We start from the raw sequence: 25,501 nt of genomic DNA, 5'->3' as shown, positions 1-25,501 counted from the left end.
CCTGTGTGCAATCCAAGTCTCACGACTCTAATTGTGAATACTTTAATTCCTAGAATTCTAATCTGACTCTTCTGTAGGACAGGGGAAGGATAGTTCAGTGGCTTGAGTATTAGCCTGCTAAACTCTGGGTTGTGAGATCAGTCCCTGAGGGCAGGATTTGGGGCAAAAAGCTTAAAAAAAATAAAATCTAGCAGGGATAGTAATAGGCCCTGCTGTGAGGGCAGGGGATAGGACTCCATGACCTCTGAAGGTCCCTGCCAGCTCTATGAGATAGGTATATTTCCATATATGTTCAGAAGAAAATATCAACAGAAGTCACAGCATAGTTCCTTCAACCAGATGCAGAACTTGAAGATAATTTAAAATACTGGTATTACATTTAAAATTAAAACAGAAAGCTGCTTATGCCTACATGTTCATGTAACTTCAGGCTAAATAGTGTTCACCATGGGCCTGATTCAAGGACAGCTGAACTCAGTGGCAGTCTTTTCATTGGCTTCAGTGGGTGCAGAATCAGCTCCTATCTGAACACAGGAAGTAAGCTGTGTTATATCTTAGACATTTTGATCAATTAATGTATGGACATCATCTAGGCAAACAATAACGCACGCATTCTTTTACTCAGTGACCATTTCTCTTTGTGACAGAATGCGGTGAGTAGGTGAGCTGCACTCTGATCACTGGGCAGCTGTGGGCAACTTGTGGCCCATGGGCCTCATATGACCCACTAGGGCTCCGCCTGCAGCCCATGGACTCTGTTGCTGCCCCCCTATCCCCATGCACCTCTTGTGCACTAGGGCATCAGCTGTTCATGGCATTCCAGCTCTGGGGGGGAGGGGCAGAGTGAGAATCCGGTGATTTGCGCATTCAGAACATGCTGGGAAGGAGGGGAGGAGCAGGTAAGTGCGCAGCTCCAGTGCCCCAGTATGTGAGAGATGCAGGGGGGAGGGGGTCAGACAGGGGTCTGTGGGCTGCCGGTGGAGCTCCAGTGGGTCACAGGCTGCTGTGGCCTATTGTGGTGAAGGAGGGCCACTCATGCAGCCCATCCACGATCTGTGGTTGCCATCCCTCACATAGAGGCTAACTAGTGGTGCAGGAGAAGGCGATCAGGACTAATGAAAGAGGCATAGGAAGGATGTGCAAGGAGGAGAGTAGAGAGGAACAGGGCTAGCTGGGGCTAATCACACAGAGAGCTCGGGTCCTGCTGAGGTCAAGGTCCTCTGAGCCAACACTAGTAGATGGAAACATGAGAGACTGTGGTGATATTGGCAAAGGGGACTTGAAATAAAGTTTCACTGAGAACACACCAAGACGACTCTGTGCAATTTCTTCTGCAGGGAAGACGGGGCAGAGCAACGCTCTTGTTACACCTTTCCTAATCACTGGCCCCAGTGAGGATAAAATCTACAATTTACAGCTCAACGTGGCACTTCTTTAATTCAAGTGGCAGAGTTCTGTGCCTTTGGTACTGGAGAGCTCAGGTGCAAATTCCACTGATGACTACAGTGTCTGTAGGGGACCTTGGTTTCTCATACAAACCTAATTCTGAGTCCATTTTACAGCACCTCCAGATACTCACTAGAGGATCCTGCAACACATTTGAGTATTTTTGACACCTGTTCAAAGAGTTTCTATACAACAGGTATGAGACCAGGGGATAGGGGTTGCAGGGAGGGGTGTATTTTGGGGGGGAGAAATTGTTTGTCACCTTGACAGTGGCATCTAATAGCCTCAAAACATGCCCATGTCCTGTTCCATAAAGCTCCTCTCCACCAGAATAAATGGAGGAAGCAGAACAGACTGTGTTGGTGGCTAATCTACCAGGGGCAATCCATGAAGGAGTCTGAGCACTTAGTTACCCTCTCTGCAAGGCGACCATCTGTCCCGTTTTACCTGGGACAGTCCCATATTTAAGATGTCTCACAGGCTTCCTGACTTTTTTAAGAACATAGGCAAACTCCCATATTTTGCAAGGCTCCTGTTCCCTGGCACCTTGTGTCTTGGGGTGGCAGCCTCTCCTGCCAGGCACCTACTCCACTGGGTGGCTGCCCTGTTTCCCCAGAGCTCTGCACCTTGTAGCAACAGCTCGTGCTGCAGGGGAAAATCTCTGGGGGGCAGCTGCCCCATTCCCCAGCACATCATGATGGCAGCCCCCATCGAACTCCACAACGGGACAGCTGCCTCATTCCCTGGTGCCCTACACCTAGGGAGGCTGCTCCCGCTGTCAGGGAGCCCCTCCATGGTCATCTGCCTTGTTCCCCAGCCTCCCACACCTCATGGCAGTTCCTGCTTCAACCCCTGGTCCTGCCCCCTGCCCCCCCGCCGGAAGGCTAGAGAACCCCCACCACCACACCAGGGAGTTCTGGAGCCCCATCCTCCACTCCCCTTTGCCCCTGGTGCCCCCCATTGGAGGCTGCAGAGCCCCCATCCCTGTTGCCTCACCTTGGAGCAGCAGCCCACATTGCCAAGGAGTCCTGACATGGGACAGCAGCCCTGCCCCCCCGTCCCTGGAGGCCAGTGTCCCGTATTTGCCAGAGGGCAATGTGGTCACCCTACCTCTGAGTGGCAAAACACTGTAAAGAGAATATTGCGTTCATGGTTTCCTTGTACGGCACGCTTCATAGCCATACTTCAAACACACGGGCAACCACAGCATACTTAGAGGAGGTCAGTTCAGAGGATGAATTAATTAGCATTTTCTCTGGGGAGAATACCTGTGCAGGGAATTATCCTGTTCTGCTGTGGAGACAGCCACAGTTATGAAACTGCATGCTACAAAATAGGTGCTGGTAGTCCTAAGAAAATGGCTTCTCATATGGTGCTGGCTCTCTTCCATTCAACTTGTTAAATTAATATGCAGGTCCCCTGTGAACATTTACTCACATAATCACCTTTAAGCAGATGAGTAGTCTGGCTGAGATCAACAGGACCATTTATGCTTGAAGCTAAGCATGTGAATAAATGTCAGCAGGATCAGGGCCATTCCGATTCTTCCATGTTGTAGCTGCTGCAGAAATGGGATTCTGAATGGTGGGGAGCTGATCTGCGCAATCATAGGGGCGATGTGAACCAGGAGATTCTTTTACTAAACAGATATGGTCTGCACCATGAAAAAAAAAAAACTGAAAACCCTGGTCTGCTGTACAAACATGATACCCTCATACATTTTTAATGTCAGAATGAGACATCAATTTCTCATTTATTTTAGATGTCAGATTGGCAACCAGCTGTACAATTATTAGCAGGAAGTTTGTCTTTGAAACGATTCTTTTAATAAAAAATCCAATGGCTAAATAGGATTTAATCATCAATACACAATTAGTAAAGTTTCTCCATTTCTTAACATTTTTAACATTTTTCAGTTTTCTTCCTAAATAAATGCTGTCACTTGTTTTGAGAACCGTTTCCTTATTTTCTTTTTCTTATACAGTGCAAATATTAGCATCGGAGGAGTTGTTTTATGTTTTAATGCATTATAAAAATTAGTAATCATTAACCCATGTATATAATGTAAGCCAATTTACCCACTAAATTTGTCACATTACCAGTTTTGTTTACACTTTGTAGAAGTTGGTCTGATTTCGGATATTATGATATTGATTTAGGTCCTGGTCTCACCAATGGAAGGACTGTATTTGACATTAATTGGCATCGGATCAGATGCTTAATTTTCAGTGTGGGCTCTGACCACACGAATTCAATGAAGTTTATTAACATTCTTTTTTATACTAGTAATAACATGTTTGTTTTAAAGGTTTCAAACTGTCCTCTGAATACCTCAGATACCTTCTCTAAAGACCCTTCTACTTACTCAGCTGAAGGACATAATCATGCATGCTTTTTGAAGATGATTTATCCAAATCACACATTTTTTAAAAAACATGTGTGTGTAATTTATCACAACAGAATATGACAGATGATTCAAGGGATTAACACAATCGTCTGCTACATTGAAATGCTGCTCTTCTCAGAAAAAAAGCAGTTGAATTAAGGGTGATGGTCAGAATTAATTAAACAAGCACAGACTTTTATAATTTACTAAATGTATTAAGATAGTGTACGAATTCCATTTTTATGGATTAAAATGAATGTAGATTATCAAATATATGTGTGCCTAGAGTATAAGACTGGTTATACACCTGAGATAAGAGGCGTGAATCAAATCTAACTGGATATAAATAAAGATGTTTATTACCCAGTACTGTCTACCATAACTTTCACAGAGTGCTTACATTAGATCGCTTTTGGGGATTAATCTATATGTTTTGTGCTATAGAAATCAAACTGTATTTTTAAAGTCTTATATAAATAATCAAGATTTGGAGAAATATTAACTTCAAATCCAGGAAAAATGCCATTATTTCTATATCCTGCCCTTCCCTTAATATTTATCCAGATAGATTTTTTTTAAATGAACACACACTGTGGATGTAATACCTGCTATGCACAGACAGACATAAGTACATTCTTTTACAGATACAGAGCACATATACATAGCTTCGGAAAGGGTAGAATATTAAAAAGGATACCGTGGATCAAAACAGACAGGTTGTCTGATTCCAATAAAATATGGAGTCACTCAAGCATTTTAGATGGTTTTTCTTGTATTTTCTTTTCTCTTATATAATTATTTAAAAAAAAAAAACTGTTGTCCCCCCACCTTTCTGTCACCATAGACACTCCCATTAAGCAACTGTGCATCAACAATCCTCCCACGTTCAAAGTCGGCTACATCTGTTGCTCTTTCCCATTGTTGAAAATTCCTGCCTTAATCCTATTTGACTTTATTCATGCAAAGGTCATCCTGAATTCAACAAATGGAGGAGCGATAGCAAGCACACTGTTGAACATGGCTAAAAAATGCTGTTGTAGAACATGCAGCTAGTGTGCCGGCACTATCTCCGAAGTACTTAGCTTATTATGCAGGCTGCTAGCCCTCAGAGCTGTGCTGCTGTATGAATTAGTAACATATTTCCGCTAGCATCTCAGGAACAGAACAATTTCTAACTGCTTGGATTTCTGGCATTTATCAAAAAAAAAAAAAAAAAAAAAGGCTTGGGTTTAACTCATGCTTACTGGTTGATGTGCTTCCCTCCCATTTTACTTCCACTGGAGGTTAGCTTCTGACAGGCATGACTCTGGGTTAAGCTTAGCAGACCTCACACACTCACCAGGAAGTATTACCCAATCTTGCTAAAAACAGCAGTAGCCATTAGATTTAAACAAGTTTAGCAAACTTCACTGTACCACGTCACTTACAAGACAGCCTCACAACTCTTTTTCAGAAGACCTGCCTAATACAGTTTTTTTTCTAAAATTTAACACTCACTCTTTTCCTTCCATAAACATTCACTAGCTTGTAACTAAGATTTATTACCATGGATAAACAGCTGACAACCAAAGAAACATTAATAGGAACATTAAATTAATAACCAAAACAAAGTTAACTATCAGACTGATTTATGAAGTTCAGGTAACTTTTTTTTAATACCTCCATAACTCATCATGACAGAAGTAAGAGCATTATTCACACAAGCTTATTTCCAAGTCTAAAGGTGCCTGCCAACCAAGATGAACCAAGCCCAACCTTCAGGCAACAGAAGAAAACAGACTATTGTTACACTAGTTTCTTACTAAGAGAAATATTTTCTATTAAATGTTTTGCTGCTGGTTTATAACAGCTTAGAATATTGTGCAGAAATGTAACAAGCTAAAAACAGCCCACAACAAAACCTGATAATATTCATAAGGTAAATGTTTTGAGAAGATTCAAATACATTTAGCTGCACATTAGCTAGAAAAGAATACTGGAAAGGCTAAGATTTTACAGTTTAATAACTAACAGATTCTGCACTTTATTTGTGTAGCTCTTTTGAGAAAAGAAATAATAGCGCAAAACAGTGTTAGAGAAAAGGATTTCTTTTTGTTTTTATTTACTTTTCTTACGAGCTCAGTGAACAGACTCTGATTTCTTTACTTTTTCCAAAACAAAGCTTAACAAACTAAACAAATGTAATCATTTGTGAACTCATGCATGTGAATCAAAGCCCTCCCACACACTTTGAAAAGGTTAAAATAAATGGCAGACACTCTCACATCCTTAGATACATACAAAAGGAGACACCTACTGGCCTGTCATACAATCATGTGCATTTTTTCCCTCTTTCCTTCTGAATGACAAGCCATTCTACAACATTAGGGATGAGAGTGAAATAAAATAAAGGTAATAAACTAAAAGGGCTGAATTGCATAAGATTTTTCACATTATATATGGAAGGTAACCTACATGTTGTTTTACACTAAGCAATACAGGCTGCATCTCCCATAACCAGCATTCTCCGGGCTGTCAACAGACTATGGATGTTACTGGACCAGAGGGCCCAGGCTGGGAGGCTATTAGGAAGAAGGCTGGCAGCTGGGAGCCTTGCTGGGCAGGAGTCCAGCAACAGGGAGCTGATGGCCTTGTGCAGGGGAGCCTGGCAGGGTTTGTGTCCCTGGGGTTGATGCCGGCAGGGCTGGGGCCCATGTCTGCAGACTGGCACAGGGCTAGAAGTGGTGCCCCTAGAGCCAGGGCCATGTCCGATAACCTGGCTGAGGCTGGAGCCGGCACCCGCTTCATGGTCATGTCTGAGCCTGGCAGCTTGGCCATGGCTGGAGCTGGCCTCCATGAGGCTGGCAGCTGGGGCTGTGTTTGGAAATCTGAATGAGTCCAGGGTTGGAGACAGAGTCCAGGGCTGGGCCAGAGACAAGTGAGATGCTAGGGCTGGAGGCTTGTGGCAAGAGGGGATAGCGGAGAGGAAGTGGAACCAGCAGCAGGGAGGGGCAGCAGGCTGGGGGGCTGAAAGCAGAGAACTTCCCTTCAGCTGGCTCGTTCCAAGGGTGCTGGGCAGGAGAGGTGCAACTTGTACTATTTTTTGCAGGATCTTTACCTGTACATCTATCTCTTAAATGATCCATTCAATATTGCTGGCATCTAGCCTTGTTTGTGTTCTATCTCAAAGAAAAACTGGACTTGTGTAATGAAAACGTTAATATGTGAATTTTAAGAATCTTTCTGATGTGAAATTCTTGGAGTACCTTAAACTCTTATTTAGTATTTAAAATGTTTGCCGAGCTTAAAAAACTTTAATTGCAAAGGTTTTGTTCCTGCAATTAAAGTTTTTTAAGCTTGGCAAACATTATAAATACTAAATGGAACTTTCTGGGCTACCTGTTTTTATTTTTATTTTTAAACCTTAAACTCTCTCTTGCGTTCATCGATATGGAATTACTCAAAGACACCTGAAGTGAATTACAGTTTTTCTTTTGACTTCAGTAACCTTTGGATCAGTTTATATAAAATGATGCATGGAAAATTTCACTCTGTTCTCAGAAGCTGTGTCTACACGTGCACGCTACTTCGAAGTAGCGGCACTAACTTCGAAATAGCGCCCGTCGTGGCTACACGCGTCAGGCACTATTTCGAAGTTAACTTCGACGTTAGGCGGCGAGACGTCGAAGTCACTAACCTCATGAGGGGATCGGAATAGCGCCCTACTTCGACGTTCAACGTCGAAGTAGGGACCGTGTAGATGATCCACGTCCCGCAACGTCGAAATTGCCGGGTCCTCCATGGCGGCCATCAGCTGGGGGGTTGAGAGACGCTCTCTCCAGCCCCTCAGCTCACTGGTGGCCGCGTGGAGCGGCCCCTTAAAGGTCCCCTCCCCCTCCCTTCCTCTGCAGGAAGCTGAGGGAACGTGCAGGCTGCAGCCTGCACACGCGGCCAGCCTGCACCACCCTCAGCCCCACAGAGCTGCGATGGCTGCCCGGCAGCCCCCCCAGCGCCCCCAGGGGACCCCCCCCAAGGGGAGCCAGGGCAGCCAGCCCAGCCAGAAGGGCAGCCAAGCCGGGAAGCGGCAGCAGGGCCCCTCCTGGACGGAGGCCGAGCTGCGGGACCTGCTGGGGCTCTGGAGCGAGGAGGTGGTGCTCCAGGTAATGGGGAGAAAGAGGCGGAACGCGGATGCGTTCGCTCGGCTGGCCGACGGCCTGGCTGCCCGGGGTCACCCTGCCCGCACTCCTGACCACGTCAGGAGTAAGGTCAAGAAGCTGCGGCAGGGTTACTCCCGGGCCCGGGATGCGGCCAGCCGATCTGGGGCCGCCACCGTCACTTGCCCCTTTTACAGGGAGCTCAGGGACATCCTGGGCTCCCGGCACACCTCCTCCCCTCCAGCCACCCTTGACACCTCGGTTGATGAGCCCCAGCAGGCCCTGCAGCCGGAGTCCACTCCGGAGGCAAGCCCCGCACCCCGGAGGCCCCCCCCGGAGGCCACCCCCGGGACATCGCGGCAGGAGGAGGAGGAGGAGGAGGAGCGGGGCTCCTCCTCCGCAGAATCCGGCCTGCAGATCCTCCTCCTGCCATCCCGGAGCAGCAGCAGGGCCTCCGACCCCCGGGGATCTCCGGACCGTGGGAGCGGACCGACAGGTAGGTACCCCCCCTCTGGTGGACACCCCTGGGCTTGAGGGCTGGGGGTAAGAGATATGCGTCCAGGGCCCCCCACATGCTCACATGGCCATGGCCCCAAGGACACCAGGGCCATGGCCCTCACAGCACTGCATCCATCAGCCCCTGCCCCCCCCCACCCTGCATGACAGTGCCATGCCCCATCCCCAGGCCAGGGGGGAGCGGAAACTCGAGGGGCCCCCAGGAGGAGGGGATGGGACACCCCGCAGCAGCAGCAGCAGCAGCATGTGATGGAGTGGGGGGAGTGCCAAAGGGAGACTCAGGCTACATATGAACAACAAGAGCCGAATAGCTCCCAGGGGCAAAGGAGGATCCTGGGGCTACAGCTGGCAGGTGACACCTCTGCCCTGAACAAAGAGGAGGGAGGAGCCGAGCTGGCTTGGAATTGGGGAGGGGAGGGCGGGGGCCACAGGTAGAGGCTAGGGGAAGGGAGAGCTGGAAGGCAGCCAGCCTGAGGAGGGGGAAAGCTGCATCCCCGAGGGGCACCCCTTGGGGTCTTCTCCCCACGACGGGTTGGAAGGACTGTCTCTTCCGACAGCTGGTGCTGTCACTCCTGGCAGAAACTGGGCATCTGTGGCCTAAGAAACCTCTCCTGCTGTCAGACCCTGCGGGGTGAAGTGAGAGTCGCTCCCACCAGGGGACGGGGTGCAGGGCAGGGGGACCCCTGAACCCCATCCATCACAGCAGCATCTCCCGGGGACGGGGATGGGGAACCTGCAGCACAGGGCTGGGGGGACAAAGGCCACGGCTCGGGGCCTACACTAACGCCTGTCTCCATTCTTCTTCCCCCCCTCCTCTCCTGTGTCCTGCACCTGCACCATCAGAAGGACCGGAAGAGAGCACCGGCGAGGCGTCAGTCGTCCCGGAGAGCCCTCCGGGACCATCGCTCCAGGGCAGCCCCTCGGCCGAGGACCGACCGGCCCCACGGCGGGCTAGATGGAGGACCCCGCGCCACCAACCGCCGACGGTGACGGACCCCCAGCTGCTGGCCATCCACCGTCGGCAGCTGGAGGTCGCGGAGCAGCACCTCCAGCTGCAGGAGCGGGCGCTGGCCTGGCGCCAGGAGGCATGGGGGGCCTACATGGACACATTTAACCGCCTAGTGGACTACCTGGCCCCCCATGCCGCGCCGGCCGCAACCTCGCCCGCCCTGCCTGCTCCTGCAGCCCCACCACCAGCTGCTCTGCCTGTCGCCGTCCCGTCCGCCGTCGCCCCGCCACCCACTGGCGAGGGCCGTAGCGCCGAGGGACCCCTGGAGCCACCTGACACTCGCCGGCCACCGTACCTTCTGGTCCAGCCCGCTCCCACCCAGCCACGGACCAGGCTGCGAGCGCAGCGGGGCTCCCGGCCGCCAACGCCCAGTGCTGGGCTATAGGGGCGAGGGGCCCGGGACGTGGCCCCCCCCCCTTGTATATAGTTGGACCCTGTTTTTTTCGGCCCCCAGTTTGCTCCGTCCCACCCATGTAAATAGTTCTCTCCTTTATCCTCCCTGGTTTTCTTTTTATTATTGCGGACAGTTGTTTCTTTGGATTGTTTTATTTTTGTACATATTGCTTTTGTTCAATGTTTGTACCTAGTTTTTGGTTTGTGGTTCACATATTTATTTACAGTCAGAAAAAAAAAGGCTTCGAAAAGAAAAAAAAAAATTTACGTTCAGCCACAAGTGCGTGCTGTCATTTGTCCAGACAAGTGGGGGCGGGGGGGGCGGTGGGGTGCTCCATGGTGTGGGTGTTGGGGCAGGAGTGTGGGGGAGGAAGGGGCGGGCAGTAGGGGGCCTGGGCAGAGTTCACCCCGCGGCCTGTTCATCGAAGTGGGCCCGCAGGGCCTCCCGGACCCGGGTCCCCTCGGGGTCCACCTGCCAACTGGGGGCAGCAGGTGGCTGGACGTGTGCCCTGCCGGCCTCCGCAGCCCAGCCCTGCAGAAGGGTCTCCCCCTTGCTCTCGACCAAATTGTGCAGGGCGCAGCAGGCACCCACAATCTGGGGGATGTTGTTGGGGCCCGCATCCAGGCGGGTCAGGAGACATCTCCAGTGTCCCTTCAGGCAGCCAAATGAGCGCTCCACCACCTGGCGCGCGTGGTTCAGGCGCTCGTTGAAGCGGTCCTGGCTAGCGGAGAGATGGCCCGTGTAGGGGTGCATGAGCCACGGCCGGAGGGGGTAGGCCGCATCTGCGATGACGCAGAAGGGCATGGTGGTGTCCCCCAGAGGGCTCTCCTGCTGGGGGATGTAGGTCCCTGCCTCCAGCCGGCGGCACAGGCCCGAGTTCCGGAAAACCCGGGCGTCGTGGGTGCTGCCAGGCCAGCCCACGTAAATGTCCTGGAAACGTCCCCGGCTGTCCACCAAGGCCTGGAAGACGACAGAATGGTAGCCCTTTCGATTGAGATATCGTCCTCCACTGTGATGCGGGGTGCGGATGGGGATGTGAGTCCCATCCAGAGCCCCGAAGCAGTTGGGGAAGCCCAGGGTGGCAAAGGCCGCGATGGTGGCATCTGGGTCCCCCAGCCTCACGAGCCTGTGCAGGAGCATGGCGTTGATGGCACGCACAACCTGCAGAGAAAGCACATGGGACAGCACCAATGAGGGGTGAGCAGGGTGTGCGTGGTCCTGCCCTGCCCTGCCCTGCCCTGCCCTGCCCTGCCCTGGCCCCCATGCCCTGCCCTGTCCTGCCCTGCCCTGCCCTGCCCTGGCCTGCTCTGGCCCCCCTGACCTGGCCCCCATGCCCTGCCCTGGCCTCCCCTCCCCTGCCCTGCCCTGCCCTCCCCGCGTGGGTTCGCTTACCTCCATGAAGACAGCCCCGACGGTGGCCTTGCTGACACCAAACTGCTGGCCCACGGATCGGTAGCTGTCCGGAGTGGCCAGCTTCCAGACAGCGATGCCGACCCGTTTCTGCACTGTGAGGGCACGCCGCATGGCAGTGTCCTGGTGCCTGAGTGCGGGGGTGAGCCACTGGCACAGCTCCAGGAATGTCTGCCGGCTCATCCTGAAGTTCCTGAGCCAGTGGTCGTCGTCCCACTCCCCAAGCACCAGCCGCACCCACCAGTCGGTTCTGGTGGGGTAGCTCCACAGCCGCCGGCGTGTGAGGCGGGGGGAGGGGGGGCGAGGTGCTGCAGGGGTAGGGGTTGAGCCCTGCTGCCCTGGGGGCATCTCCTCCCCTGGGGCAAGGAGGTGCTCAGCTGCCTCCCGCATGGCATGGGTCAGGGCAAGCCCTGCTCCTGCCGGGAGGGCTGGGTGGACCTCTAGCTGCTGCTGCTGCTGCTGCTGGGGGTCCATGACTGCTGCGCCCGGGGTCTGTGTGCCTATGGCTCCTCAGACCGCGTGCTGTGCAGGCTGTGTGTGTCTGGGAGGGGCCCTTTAAGGGAGCAGCTAGCTGTTGCCCCGGAAGCGCTAGTCCGCCCTGTGACCCTGTCTGCAGCTGTGCCTGGCATCCCTATTTCGATGTGTGCTACTTGGGCGTGTAGACGTTCCCTCGCTGCGCCTATTTCGATGTTGGGCTGCGCAACGTCGAAGTTGAACATCGACGTTGCCGGCCCTGGAGGACGTGTAGACGCTATTCATCGAAATAGCCTATTTCGATGTCGCCACATCGAAATAGGCTACTTCGATGTAGGCTTCACATGTAGACGTAGCCAGAATGTGCTGGTAGAAAAATTGGAAAATGTAAGGATTTCTAGCACTTTACATTTGTGAAATAACATCACTATACATATTTACCAAAAAGCCCCCTAAACCTGTGACATTAACTAACTGTAAAATGTTGCTTCAGACTTACAGATCAAAATGTAACTTATTTTTGGTTCCATTTTGTACAGCTGTGTTTTGGATGTAATTTCAAACATAAATAAGCTGTAATTACATTCTGATCCCCTTTGTTGTGCATAGGGCCGCATGTGTGTTATCTGCATGCTTTATACCCTCTGGCCGAGAGGTGGCTGATTTTCTTTGCTGCTATATATTGTTTATAAAGCACTCAGAAATTTTGAGATAATTGCTACATGAACACACTATCAAAACACAGATAAAAGGTGAATTTTTCCATAAAAAGGGAAATGAATTTTTGACCTAGATGGCAAATTTTATCAAACACTTAAACAAGGGAGCTCTCAAGGATGGCAAGAAACTGTTCTCAGTGGTGTCACATAGCAGAACAAGGAACAGTGGTCTGAAGTTAAAGAGGCAGAGGTGTAGGTTGGATATTAGGAAAAACTATTTCACCAGGAGGGTGGTGAAGCACTGGAATGTGTTGCCTAGAAAGGTGGTGGATTCTCTATCCCTCGAGGTTTCTAAGTCCCAGCATGACAAGGTCCTGGTTGAGATGACTTAGTTGGAGCTGATCCTGCTTGAAGCAGGGGGCTGAACTAGATGACCTCCTGAGGTCCCTTCCAGCCCTAGGATTCTATGATTCTAAGTAGCACTTACGCATGTGAATGTATCTACTGAATTCAATCCAACTACTCCAATGAGAAAGGGTGATAACCTGTGGTAAAAGTGGGAAGAAATGGGCCTTCAATATGTTTTTGATGCACGAGCTAGAAACTAATCCATCTTACCCTCTCACATCTGCACTGCTTTCTAGTAATCACAAAAGTCATGTGTAAAGCACAGCTTCAGGGACTGCAGAGAAATAGAGAAATTAGCCCAACGACGTGGGCTTTCCCAACAACTGGGAAATGCCCACACCCAGGGAAAATGAGGGAGACATGGGGGTGGGGAAGAGGGGGCCCTGCCATGGCCTGGCCCAGAGATGCATGGCCCAGTTCAGATGCACCCCTCTCAGAATGGAACCTGCCTCTTACCTGTCTGCCTCCCCACTGCCAGGCCTGGACCTGCCAGCTATATCGCCATAAGCAGCTATGCCCTCAGCAGGGAGCTGGGAGGCCTGTTTCCATCTTCCAGCTGTTGAAAACACTGTAGCGGGGGGGTGGGAGGCAGAATAAGGGGGAAAAACAGGCCAGCGTGCCTACTTTGTGACATTAAAACACTTCTAAGGCTGCTGTGATTATCTTTTAAACACAGGCCCTCAGTAATAACAAGAGTAGAAAGCAGTAAAAGCTTACCAACACAGTCGTCAGCAGGTAATAATTACAATAAATACAGGGAGCAGATGTGTCAAATTAAGAAAGTTCAACCTCTTTGCACGTAAATCACAACTGTGTAATTAATATATATATTACACAGTTTTTTTCTATATTAAAAGAACATTACCTTGACCTTGAATATTAATATGACCTTCCCATTAATGAACTAAAGGAAGATACAGTGTAAGTGGAACCACTTTAAGGCGGGTGCATAACGGGTTGGATAATCATTCTCACAGAGTAGTTATCAATGGTTCACAGTCATGCTGGAAAGGCATAATGAGTGGGGTTCTGCAGGGACCAATTCTGGGTCCAGCTCTGATCAATATTTTCATTGGTGATTTAGATAATGGCATAGTGTGTACACTTAAAATGTTTGTGAATGATACCAAGCTGGAAGGGGTTGCAAGTGCTGCAAAGGATAGGATCAAAATTCAAAATGATCTGGATAAACTGGAGAAATGGTCTGAAGTAAACAGGATGAAATTCAATAAGGTCAAATGCAAAATACTGCACTTAGGAAGGAACAAATAATTTTTCTTGGCCCTTTGTGGTTATCTGGCACAGCCCAAGCTGGCCAGCTGCCTGACCCCTGTGCCAGCTGCCCGCCTGTCTGACACCTGCACTGCCAAAGCTGCCTGCTTGAGCCCCACACCACCAGGGCCAGCCACCTGCTCTTCTGTTGGCCACCTGAGCCCACACTGACAGGACCAGCTGCCCACCCACCAGCCACCCACCCCAGCTGCGGGCCAGCTGCCCGACCAAGCCCCACACTGCCGGGGCCAGCAGCCCACCCACCATCCTGATCCGCCCAAGCCCCACTGCCATGGCCAGTCGCCCACCCGCCATTCTGATCCGCCCAAGCTCCACTCTGTGAGGGCCAGCCGCCCACCTGCAATCCTGATCCGCCCAAGCCCCACACTGCTGGGGCCTGCTGCCCGAGCCCCACAAGTCCTGCAAGTTGGCCGGCTGCCTGAGCCCCACAAGCCCTGAGAGCTACCCACGTGACCCCCTCCCCTGTCATCCCACAAAGCCAGACACCCCCAACCCTCCACCTAACCCCATCCTCCTCCTCCCCCCTACCCCAACCCACACTCACTCTCATTTGCAGGAGGCAGCTAGCTTCACATGGGTCTTCGCCAGCTGCCTGCTTTTTATAGTGGCTGCGCCGGGTCACCCACATAAAATGGCAGGAGCTGAGAGCCGGAAGCAAAGGCCGGCTCTTTCTTCAGGTGGCGGGGCATGATAGGGGGTGCTGGACTGCCTCGTGCCCCCCCCTAGAATTTCTTAGCACCCTCTCAGGGGGTCACGTACCCCCAGTTTGGGAAACCATGGTCTGGAAGGAGTAGCATGGAAAGTGACCAAGGGATCGTAGTGGGTAACAAGCTAAACACGACAGTGTGACACTACTGCTTAAAACAAAACAAACAAAACAAACCCAAAAAACTAATTCTGGGATGCATTAGCAGGAGTGTTGTAAGAAAGAAATGAGAAGTAATTCATCCCATCTAAGGGGCGGGAGGGGGGTATTACATTTTGTACTCGAGTGCAGCATGATTGGCTGCTGGGTCTCAGGCTCATCCACCTCATTAAAACCGTTCAAATATGTTACAGTTTTGCATATGTGTATTCACATTTATGTACCGATTTTTACATTCTACCGACTTATTTTCTTACATGTGCCAAATGTCCCCCCCCATACAAACATAACTGAAATTTCTGTAGGTTTGGATTTCATTAAACAAGTTGGTGGGGCCTGCTAATTCCAGGGATGAAAGGTGAGGCCCAATGTTAAAAGTTTGCTCACCCACACTCCACTCCAGGCTCATTAGGCCTAGCTGTAGTATTGTGTCCAGTTCTGGGCACTACATCTAAGGAAAGATGTGGAGAAACACAAAAAAAATGCAGATGAGAGCAATGAAAAATGATGAAAGGTCTAGAAAACATGATGTATGTGGGAAGACTGAAAGAAGTGGGGCTGTCCCATGAAAGCTCCTCACCAAACAAATAATTTTGTTAGTCTTTAAAGTGCTACATTTCTGCTGCTTTCTGTCATCCACAAAGGCAGCACCTGTCCTAGAGGAGAACTAGGTTCATAATACTGTAGCAGAATACCCAGTTTCTGTCTACACAGATACAGCTGCAGTTTTGCTCAAAAAAGGACAACAGTTTCTAGTGCAGACACGCCATAACAGGCCTCAGCTTCCTTGGGAAGAGCAGAAAGCAGAAGATGAAGCAAGGAAGGGAGTCCATCAGTCTTTCTGAAAGCCACACGTAGCCACTAACACTGAGACCACCAAGCGGGAACTGCATCAAGAGAACATACCCCCCCAGCAATTCCCCTGTGACAAGCAACATGCTGAGCAAGATGTCCACCTCCAACATTCTAAGGGAGGCCTATAAAAGATTAGCTCCCCTGGGAGGAAGAAAGTCCATCTGGAAGCAGTGAGTTTATCCGCAGGGTATTGGGTAAGGCTCTAATGACAGATAAAAAAATCAATTGGGAATGCTCAAAAGTAGACTAATTAAAAAGCAATACAAGTAGAAAGCAAGCTACAAAAACCAAACAAGACAAAAAGAAGAGGAAGTATTGACATAAATATAAAAAGAGAAAGAGAGAGGAAACAGTCAAGGGCCACAAACAGAACAAAAACGCAACTGAGATTGCACTGGCATATATAGGCAAAAGCGGCAGCAAAACTATCTGGACAACCTATACAATTGAAAAAACAATAAAAAAAATTTGCATTGCATCAATTCCCCCTACCCTGTTTGCTTGCATGTTGTCCATTTAGACTGCCAACCCTTCAGGGAAGGAGCCTGTCCCATAGGTCTGTGAAATACCCAGCACACTTTTATTATCTGCAGACTATGCAGGTGTCTTTCTTCTGTCAATCACTTTTTAATCTGTTCATCAATGATGCCAGGAATTTATCACAGTAATGGTCGTGTATTTTTATAAACATAGTTAAACACCAAGAATACAAAAGATGTGGAACCATTTATTGCTGTGAGTAATGTCTTACTGCACTGCACCTTAAGTCCTTTTACGTATATTTAATTATATTATTTCTTACTGGCATGCCCCATTATTCAGTACTACATAGCCCAGTAATGAACTACCCAACCTGCTACCATTACGTCTTCAAGAGAAGGGAACAATTATGTCTTCATTATGTCTTCAGAGGCAAGGGAACAACAGAACACTGATCGAACCTCCTAACTTTTGTGTGTTGTAAGATCATACATGCCAATTCTCAGCAGAGGATGCAAACTTTACCCTGCAGTAGATCATTTTGGGATACTTTGGGTTCAAAATGCTTACTCAGACAATAATTACATTAGCTTTGCATTCTTTGGCTTCAATGAACTTTGTGAAGGCTGGCTCTTGCGTCATTTTTATACAGATATGTCTGTAGAGAAGCAAAGTTTTGTTTCATTGGAAATGATTTTTTCAGCCACTGACCCATTTTTAAATCACCAACGAGAGTTCAATGCTATAATAAAAAAGGCAGATGTATTTATGTGGGCAGTTGCTAAATTCAAAATGATTTACTGCTTACTAATCTGAAGTGGCACACTTTGGGGGTTTCTACACCTCTTGTTTGCACAGCTAGTTGACATTAACAACTCATTAGAAACATACGAAATGCAAAACCAGTGAGGAACCGTGACCACTCCCCTGCCCCCGACCCCAGCTATATATGGTTAGCTATACTCTAAGTTCAAATGTTGAAGAATTAAATATAACATTTGTAGCACTGTGATTTTGTAACAGATGAACGAACAGTCAAGTCACAAAAGACACAAGAGAAGAGAAAAATATTATGGGTTTAAGTCAAAAGTTTTATTTTCAGTTTTACAAATGCTACTTGGGGTAGACTAGCAAAAATATTGCTTCCTGTTGGCCTCTGCCATATAGTCTGTTCACAAGACGGTGATATTTGCTGCCACTCTTAGAAACCAGGCACATCCAAGTTCGGGCTTACTTGGAACAGCGCCACATATGGTAAAAGCTGGGGTTTGACACATGGTAAGAATGGCAAACCAGGAGTGAATAAATTGAATGGCAACACCAGAGGGTCCCAACTCCAACCCCCTTCAGAGATTTAATGTCCCATCAGTGCCCCTCTCCTTTTCCCTGCCGGTCTCCTGCACTGCCCAGCCCTGCTCAGCTTCCACAGCCCCCTTGCTTTCCTGCTGCCTCTCCAGCTGCTCCAGCTAGCCCATCTCCCTGATTGTTAGGCCACTACGTCCATGAGGCTGAAACTGCCAACTCCAATGGCTGGCTCCAACTATATCCTCCATGCTGGTTTCCAGGCCTTATTCCCTGTGCTCCTGTCTGCTGTTGCAGGCCTAGTATCCAGGCCCCAAGTGGGGCAGGAAGTGAGGGGTGGGCAGGGTACTAACAGGCAGTCTGGGGTGAGTGGATCTTTGCCCACGAAAGCTTATGCTTCAAAAAATCTGTTCGTCTACAAGGCGCCAAAAGACTTCTCGCTGTTTTTGTGGACACAGACTAACACAGCTACCTCTCTAATACAGAGTACCGGTTGAAAGAACTTAAAAAAACATTCACGTTGAACGAACCACGCTCTCCCTGGCTCCTTGTCCCAGTCCACTCACCTAGCCAGACTCAGTCTTTCTGTGCTAGTTCCCTTCCTGAGCCCAATATTTCCTGCATGCTGGCTCCCAAACCCCATCTCCTCCAAGTTCTTTATCCCAGCATACAGGAATAAGTACAAGGGAGCTTTCAGAACTACTAGGCACTTCGCAGCATGGTTATGAATTAATAAAGATTAATTATTTTCCAGAGAAAACAATTTTATTCAGTAACAAAACCAGGGCAAAGGAAAACCTGTGCAATTTCAGAACAAATGCATTAAAAAATTAAGTTAATGGAACACAACAATGGGAGAGAACATTCATATTCATTTTGCCAACACATGCAGAAACAGTGGCTTTTGCAGGTCAGTGTGTGTGAAGCTGTGGCTGTCCTTAATCTCACCTAGGGCAGCGTGGTAGGGGAAGGATGTGGCCCCTGATACCATGTGGAATGTTCGGGGGGTTTGGAGGGGGTAGCTGCTTTTTTCCAGGGACTACAAAGGGAGGTGAACCTGTGCCTGTTTGCCTACAAGTCCACAAGAATCTGCAGCATATGCGTTTGCTGCTGGAGAAAGCCCATTACGTCCTTTGCAGCTCTCTTTCTCTCTCTCTCTCTCCTCTAAATGCTTTACTTCTCAAGGTTGTCATCATTGTTCACCCTCCATGCTCTTCACTCACAGTCTCCTGCAGCACTGGCTTGCAGGGACATGCCATTCCAAGTCATCTTCTTTCCCAAGTCCTCCTCATCTGGTTTAGCTGTTCCCTGGGCACAGAGGTAGGGGGGAACCTCTCAAGACCACAGTGGCAGAAGCTGCAGATAAAACCACCGTCAATATAGTCACAGCCCAAAGGGAAAGTTACGATTTAGAACTTGCTTGCCTTGCTCCCCCAGAGTTTGAAGCAAGGCATGCTTGCTCACCACTCTGGTTTGGAGTGCTTGTGCCTGGCACCCCTCAGAGCCTCAGCCCTGGTGAGTACAGCCTGGCACGGGTGAAAGGAATGAGCGGGAAATAGCTCTGCTTCATGAAACTGTGAGCCCAGAGCAATGGCACTGAAAACAGGTCCCATTTTCCACAGGTGATTTTTTTTCCCCCCCCACATGGGCAGCACAGCTGCTTCTGGCATCCAGAAGCCCCCTGAGCATGCAATGGTGCCTGAGAAAGTTATTGATGACTAGCAGAGGCAAGTGTACTGCGGTGCGGAAGAAGTACGTCTCAACCCTCAGCAGCCTTTCGGAGAGGACTGCAAGGTACTCCCATGAAAATTTCACTGAGGTGTCTCAGGAGGATTCAAGTGACATCTCTGTATGTAACCAATGACTCCCATTGCCAAACTCTACAGGGCAATTATAGGTAAACAACAATGCTACCTCTCTGCTGCTCTGCCCCCTCTGGTAGAACGAATAAACTAATTAAAAATCAACAACTGCATCCTATTAATTTGGGGTGCCACCCACCAGCACACCATGGTGAAGGGAAATACAATTACACACTTACCCAAGGTTTCTCATCCTCCACAGGCTTGCCCATGTCCGACTGCTGGCATTGACTGCAGTGCGGTGGAGTTTCAAACAGGTCCTGACTCACAACATGGCTAGATCCCCGTTGGTCACATGTCTATCCTCCTTTCTGATCATGCCAGGGGCACGTGGCTTGGGCTCCTTGAAGGCATCCCTAGTGGTGGTGGGGTCTCCACCAAATATGCCATGCAGCTTTGTCAAAGCAACAGGTTTGCCCCTTGACACCACATCAACAGCTGTCTCCCTGGCCCGATTGACCAGAGGCATTTCCTTTGCTTTCAGGTGCCAATGCTGCCAGTCTCAGTCACACCACTTCTCCTGACTGCCCCATAGATGCTTACGGTTGGGTCTTTAGTTGTGCTTGCACAATCTCTTCTTACCACAGCAGTGGGAGACCTTGTATCTCTGTCTGCTCCACAAGGGAGCACGCGTGGAGTGCACAGCCAGCGTGGTCACTTGCACATAACAATAGAGAGTGGCTTGGGGTGCTCATCAAGTTGGAAAACTCAGGAAATGGTGTTTCAAAAACTTTAAATGGGCGCACGGCCTTCCCGTCTCCGTGACCCCAGGTCAGAATCAAGCATTATGGGACAGCAGCTGCAGGACTGTTAGGCTACGTCTACACGTGAAGCCAACATCGAAATAGCTTATTTCGATGTAGCAACATCGAAATAGGCTATTTCGATGAATAACGTCTACACGTCCTCCAGGGCTGGCAACGTCGATGTTCAACTTCGACGTTGCACGGCACCACATCGAAATAGGCGCTGCGAGGGTACGTCTACACGCCAAAGTAGCACACATCGAAATAAGGGTGCCAGGCACAGCTGCAGACAGGGTCACAGGGAGGACTCAACAGCAAGCCGCTCCCTTAAAGGGCCCCTCCCAGACACACTTGCACTAAACAACACAAGATACACAGAGCCGACAACTGGTTGCAGACCCTGTGCATGCAGCATGGATCCCCAGCTGCCGCAGCAGCAGCCAGAAACCCTGGGCTAAGGGCTGCTGCCCACGGTGACCATAGAGCCCCGCAGGGGCTGGAGAGAGAGCATCTCTCAACCCCCCAGCTGATGGCCACCATGGAGGACCCGGCAATTTCGACGTTGCGGGACGCGGATCGTCTACACGGTCCCTACTTCGACGTTGAACGTCGAAGTAGGGCGCTATTCCAATCCCCTCATGAGGTTAGCGACTTCGACGTCTTGCCGCCTAACGTCGAAGTTAACTTCGAAATAGCGCCCGACGCATGCAGCCGCAATGGGCGCTATGTCGAAGTTAGTGCCGCTACTTCGAAGTAGCGTGCACGTGTAGACACAGCTTTAGAGTCCAAACAGCAGCCCAGGGCCCACACTTGCGTAGCACTGACCTCAATTCATTGACTATACTTGATGCCACTTGAGAAGTGAGTGTTAGTTCATCAGCCTAATGGGGCCCTTAAGTCAGCACGAGAAAACTTCAAGTGTAGACCCATGCGTGAGTCGGCAGATGCAAGGCAGCATATGTCAACCTAACCTTCTAGAGCAGACCAGGGCTGAGACTGTTTCCTTCGACTGAGCAATTGCTGAGGAGCCAATGAGGATCAGCCCCTGGGGCCAGGCTCCTCAGCAACCAACATGACTAATTAAGTTCTGTCTAATTAAGCAGTGGTGTGATAGATAATGACAAGAAATTCCATTCAGCTCTTAAATGGAGTTGTGATAGCTACAACACTGGGCCAGAAGGACAGCAGTAGGTTTGAAATTGGGCTTGGTGCTCTGTTGGAAAGGTGGAGAGCCTTCACCCATCTCCTCCCCACCCAAAAGAGTAAACACACATGCAATGATAGGCCAAGTCTGCTCAAAGGCTTCCTTGAACGTATAAAACTGTGGTATGAAACACACAGTCTACTACAGATGCACAAAGAGGAATTACTGCCAATGCTCCCTCTAATCTTTACCATCCATGTGCAGAATAAAATGTAACGTGAACTGAGGCATGTGTGAATGTGTACCACGAATAAGAACAAAAAGGCTAGCTGTGGGTGCTCTGTTAATCAGCTGGGCGGCATCTGAATCTCTTTTGAGTGGCCACACAAGCACACAGCTTACAGGGAACACTGGTTAGTAATGATTTACAGGAGATGCAACTCATACGTAAATGAGTTGGTTGTTCTACCTCCAAAATAGAACCTCAAAATTTCAGCCTACAGTACATTTAGCATTAATGCCGTGATGATACATCAAGCCAAAGTATCGTATAATGTTATTTTCTTCCCTCTCATTACACAGAACTGTCCTGACATATTGTTACCAGAGGACCTTTTTGTCTCCGACATTGCACTTGCTGCTGCTGTCATAAAGTGGTTAAAGAATACCGGTTCTACTGCTGGTCTCTCAATACGTAGGTGAGTGAGTGAAAGACTAAGGGAGAAGAGGTGCACCTTATTTAGATCCATAGTTTTTAAGATGACTTGTAATAGGAAGGTGGATACCATATGCACAGAGGTACTTTAATCAGCAACCACAACATTTGGTGATGAAAAGCCTACCTTAGGAGAAGAAGAAAGCTCCTTCATTGCAGGGACAGCTGCCATATTCTCACTTGTTCCTGTCTCTGTCTTGGTTGAGATGACTGGTGGTGCAGGAGTTTTTCTTTTGATCTTTTCTGCTTCTTGCAGTGGAGTAACTTGATTATTTAAACCAGGGCTTGATTTTGGTTCATAAAATGGATTTGATCTAATTAAAAGAAGGGAAACATATTTATTTGCTTTTTTTTTGCACTTTTGTAACATCAATAGTAGTTGATTGTTTTGCCTGTGCAGTTGTTTTTATTTGTTTTTTCAAGATGTTTGGGTAAATCACGTACAGCCAGCAATGCTGTAGGCCAGCATTTGCAAAAGTGAGTATTCAAAGCTAGGTTCCAAAGTCCATCTCTAGCTGCCTATAGAAAGTGGACACAAGTCTCACTAAAACTGATAAGAACAACCACATTGGGTCAGACCAAAGTCCCTCTAGCTTAATATCCTATCTTCTGGCAGTGACCAATGCGAGGGAATGAACAGTACAGGCCCCATGTGGTCCATCACCTGTTGCCCATTCCCACCTTCTGGCAAACAGAGGCTAGGGACACCCATCCCCATCCATCCTGACTAACAGCCACTGATGGACCTATCCTCCATGCACTTATCTCGTTATTTTCCGATCCCTTTGATGCGTGATGCTGCTGCTAAACAACTTCAAAAATCTAGAGACATTTTTATTTATACAATTACATGTGGATTTTTGAGCCCAACTTTAGATATCTATGTTTGAAATTTTTGGCCTCGGTGTATGTACAGTCAAAGTCAAATACATTTTCATTTCTGTCATAAACAGCCACCGTATCATTCTGAGAACACTCTATGGAACCCAAAACTGAAGAGGAAAACAATGTCTATGCAATTAGCCAAACAGCCATAATTTATTTTCATATCATTTGACTAGATATCTTTCAAAAATCTCAGTATAATGTGTAGTTTGAGGCACTATCACCACAGTTGTACCATTTATATTCTTCATCTCTCTGTTAAATAAAATATGCACTTTCCTAGCATATACTCTTAGCCAGGTTTCCAATGAATTTTACATCAACTGATAATACAAAAGTTCCCCCCAAATATTTAAAGTATTTACCTTCAGAATGTGTAATAGATAGCAATATTGTATCTAATAATGGCTCCTTCTCTGTATTAAACACATTCATGCATGCCTTCTCTTATCTTCCATTCTTTTCAATATGTTCAACAAACTTTCACTTAGAAATACGATCTGAGCCCTTATTTCATCCTTTACTATTCTACATTTCACAGTAAGATAATATGATTTATTGAACTTCATGCTCATGCAATAACATAACAAATTTCCCAAAAGACAGACCTACATACAATTAGATGAAGTGCAACACGTCAAAAAATAAACAGCCTCAGTCCCTTGAATTCATTTTTCAATGGAAGTGATATTGTACCCAGCATTTGGTAAGGGACTAGGCATTCAGATCCAGTCAGAATCTTCCTTGCAGGGCTAGAGAACCAAACTGGTAGGCAGTTGTCAGAGAAATGAAATTGTAAACATTGAACTTATAGTAAGTATTCGTCATTCACAGATGATTTAATACTCCATTTCCTTTTCTATGTCACTCATAAAGACAAACAGAACAATCCTTTAAGAACATTTTAGTGTTAAACTATTTTCTTCATTTAATTGAATGCCTTAAAAATGACTGGGGTACATTTTTGCCTGATTCTTTAGCAGTGTGCATGAGAAAGCAATTGTTGTATATCACCACAGAGAATAAGTCTACCCCTCCAGGGTGAAGTTTAGTAAACACATCTTTGAGAATGTGGAGAAAGGAGATAAAAATGAAAAGAATCATTCAACAACAGGCTGGGTGCATGATGCTCACCTTATTATGGGACTGTTTATTACAGAGAAAGCTCTAGATACCCAAGTAAAAGGCGAGATTAAGACTAACATAACTAGTCTGCTAACTGAAGGCATCTCTTCGGTGTCTTCATTCCAGTGCTCATCAAATGCAAAAAACACTAGTGAAATCAAAGCTAAGGGTGATGTCAAAATAACAGTTTAAACAGAAAAAGATGGACATGCTCCATGGGAAAAGAAGGAAAAAGGATGGTCTTTGATTTGGAACACAAGACACAACAGTACCTGTCCATTGTTCTAATTTTGCTGAAAACTTTGTTGAGCTGTCTTCAAACATTACAGAGTTCAAAGGAAGGTGGAAATAAAAATGAAGAAAGATAAAGAGTGAAGAACAATATGTTTATATGAGATCACAATGTTTTCTTTAGTTCCACAAGTTAGGCTTCTGTCTAGCCAACAAATGTGGAATGTTTTGACAATGAACTAAATGGCCCAAGACATCCTTTCTTAGAACTACAGAAATTACATGCAGTGGGACTTTTCTAAGAAGTTAATGTTAATTTGCTGTGAGTAAAACGTTCAGATTTATGGGAGCAAAGAAATCGGAGAACTGGGTGGAAGCACATTTTAAAATTAATTTTCTTACGTTCCTGTTCTTCAATAAAGAAGCGAGGCCTACAATTAACCAAGTTACAGGCTTGTTTAGGATTTACTTTAAACACAGCCTATTTCTACATTCAGTGTTTATTAAAGGTAGCACACACTAACATTATGTTTTCCTCACATTTTAAAAATCAGTCCTAAAGGTTTCTTTGAACTGTTAATTTGAGTAAGATTCCTTAAAATATCAGAAGCATGACACTGGCTTAAGTTTCTAGTTCTTGTCATAATGGTAAATCAGAGGGCTGTTGATTAATCACATTTTAACTCAAAAATTAACTGTGATTAAAACATTAATTGCGAGCAATCACAATTTTATCCACTTGGTTAAAAATAGATCAATTGAAATTTATTATATATTTTTGGATATCCTACATTTTCAGGTATATTGATTTCAATTACCACACAGAATACAAAGTGTACAGATCTTGCTTCATATTATTTTATTGCAAATATTTGCACTGTAGCAATGATAAATACAAGAAATATTTTTCAATACATCTCATATAAGTATTGTTGTGCAATCTCCATCATGAAAGTGCAACTTACAAATGTAGACTTTTTGTTACATAACTGCACTCAAAACAACGTAGAACTTTAGAGACTGCAAGTCCATTCTGTCCTACTTCTTGTTCAGCCAGTTGCTCAAACAACTATGTTTACCCTTATGGGAGATACAGCAGTCCGCTGCTCATTTAAAATGTCACCTGAAAGTGACAACAGGTGTTAACATGGTACTTAGCAAGG

The 25,501-nt window shown here is 47.5% G+C and overlaps 1 protein-coding gene across 5 annotated transcripts in view; it reads right to left on the bottom strand.

The window, feature by feature from the left end:
* Nucleotides 1-25,501, bottom strand: part of EHBP1 (EH domain binding protein 1) — a 325,710-nt gene that overhangs the window by 126,529 nt on the left and 173,680 nt on the right. For all 5 annotated transcript variants that reach the window (XM_074989386.1, XM_074989385.1, XM_074989387.1 and 2 more), the window contains one exon: nucleotides 22,225-22,411. In XM_074989386.1, the coding sequence (XP_074845487.1) occupies nucleotides 22,225-22,411 (187 nt within the window). The remainder of the gene's footprint in view (nucleotides 1-22,224; nucleotides 22,412-25,501) is intronic.

Source organism: Carettochelys insculpta, chromosome 3, assembly GCF_033958435.1.
Source record: "Carettochelys insculpta isolate YL-2023 chromosome 3, ASM3395843v1, whole genome shotgun sequence".
NCBI lineage: Eukaryota > Metazoa > Chordata > Testudines > Carettochelyidae > Carettochelys > Carettochelys insculpta.
The sequence above is the reverse complement of the archived record's forward strand: the minus strand, read 5'-3'. Positions and strand labels throughout refer to the sequence as shown.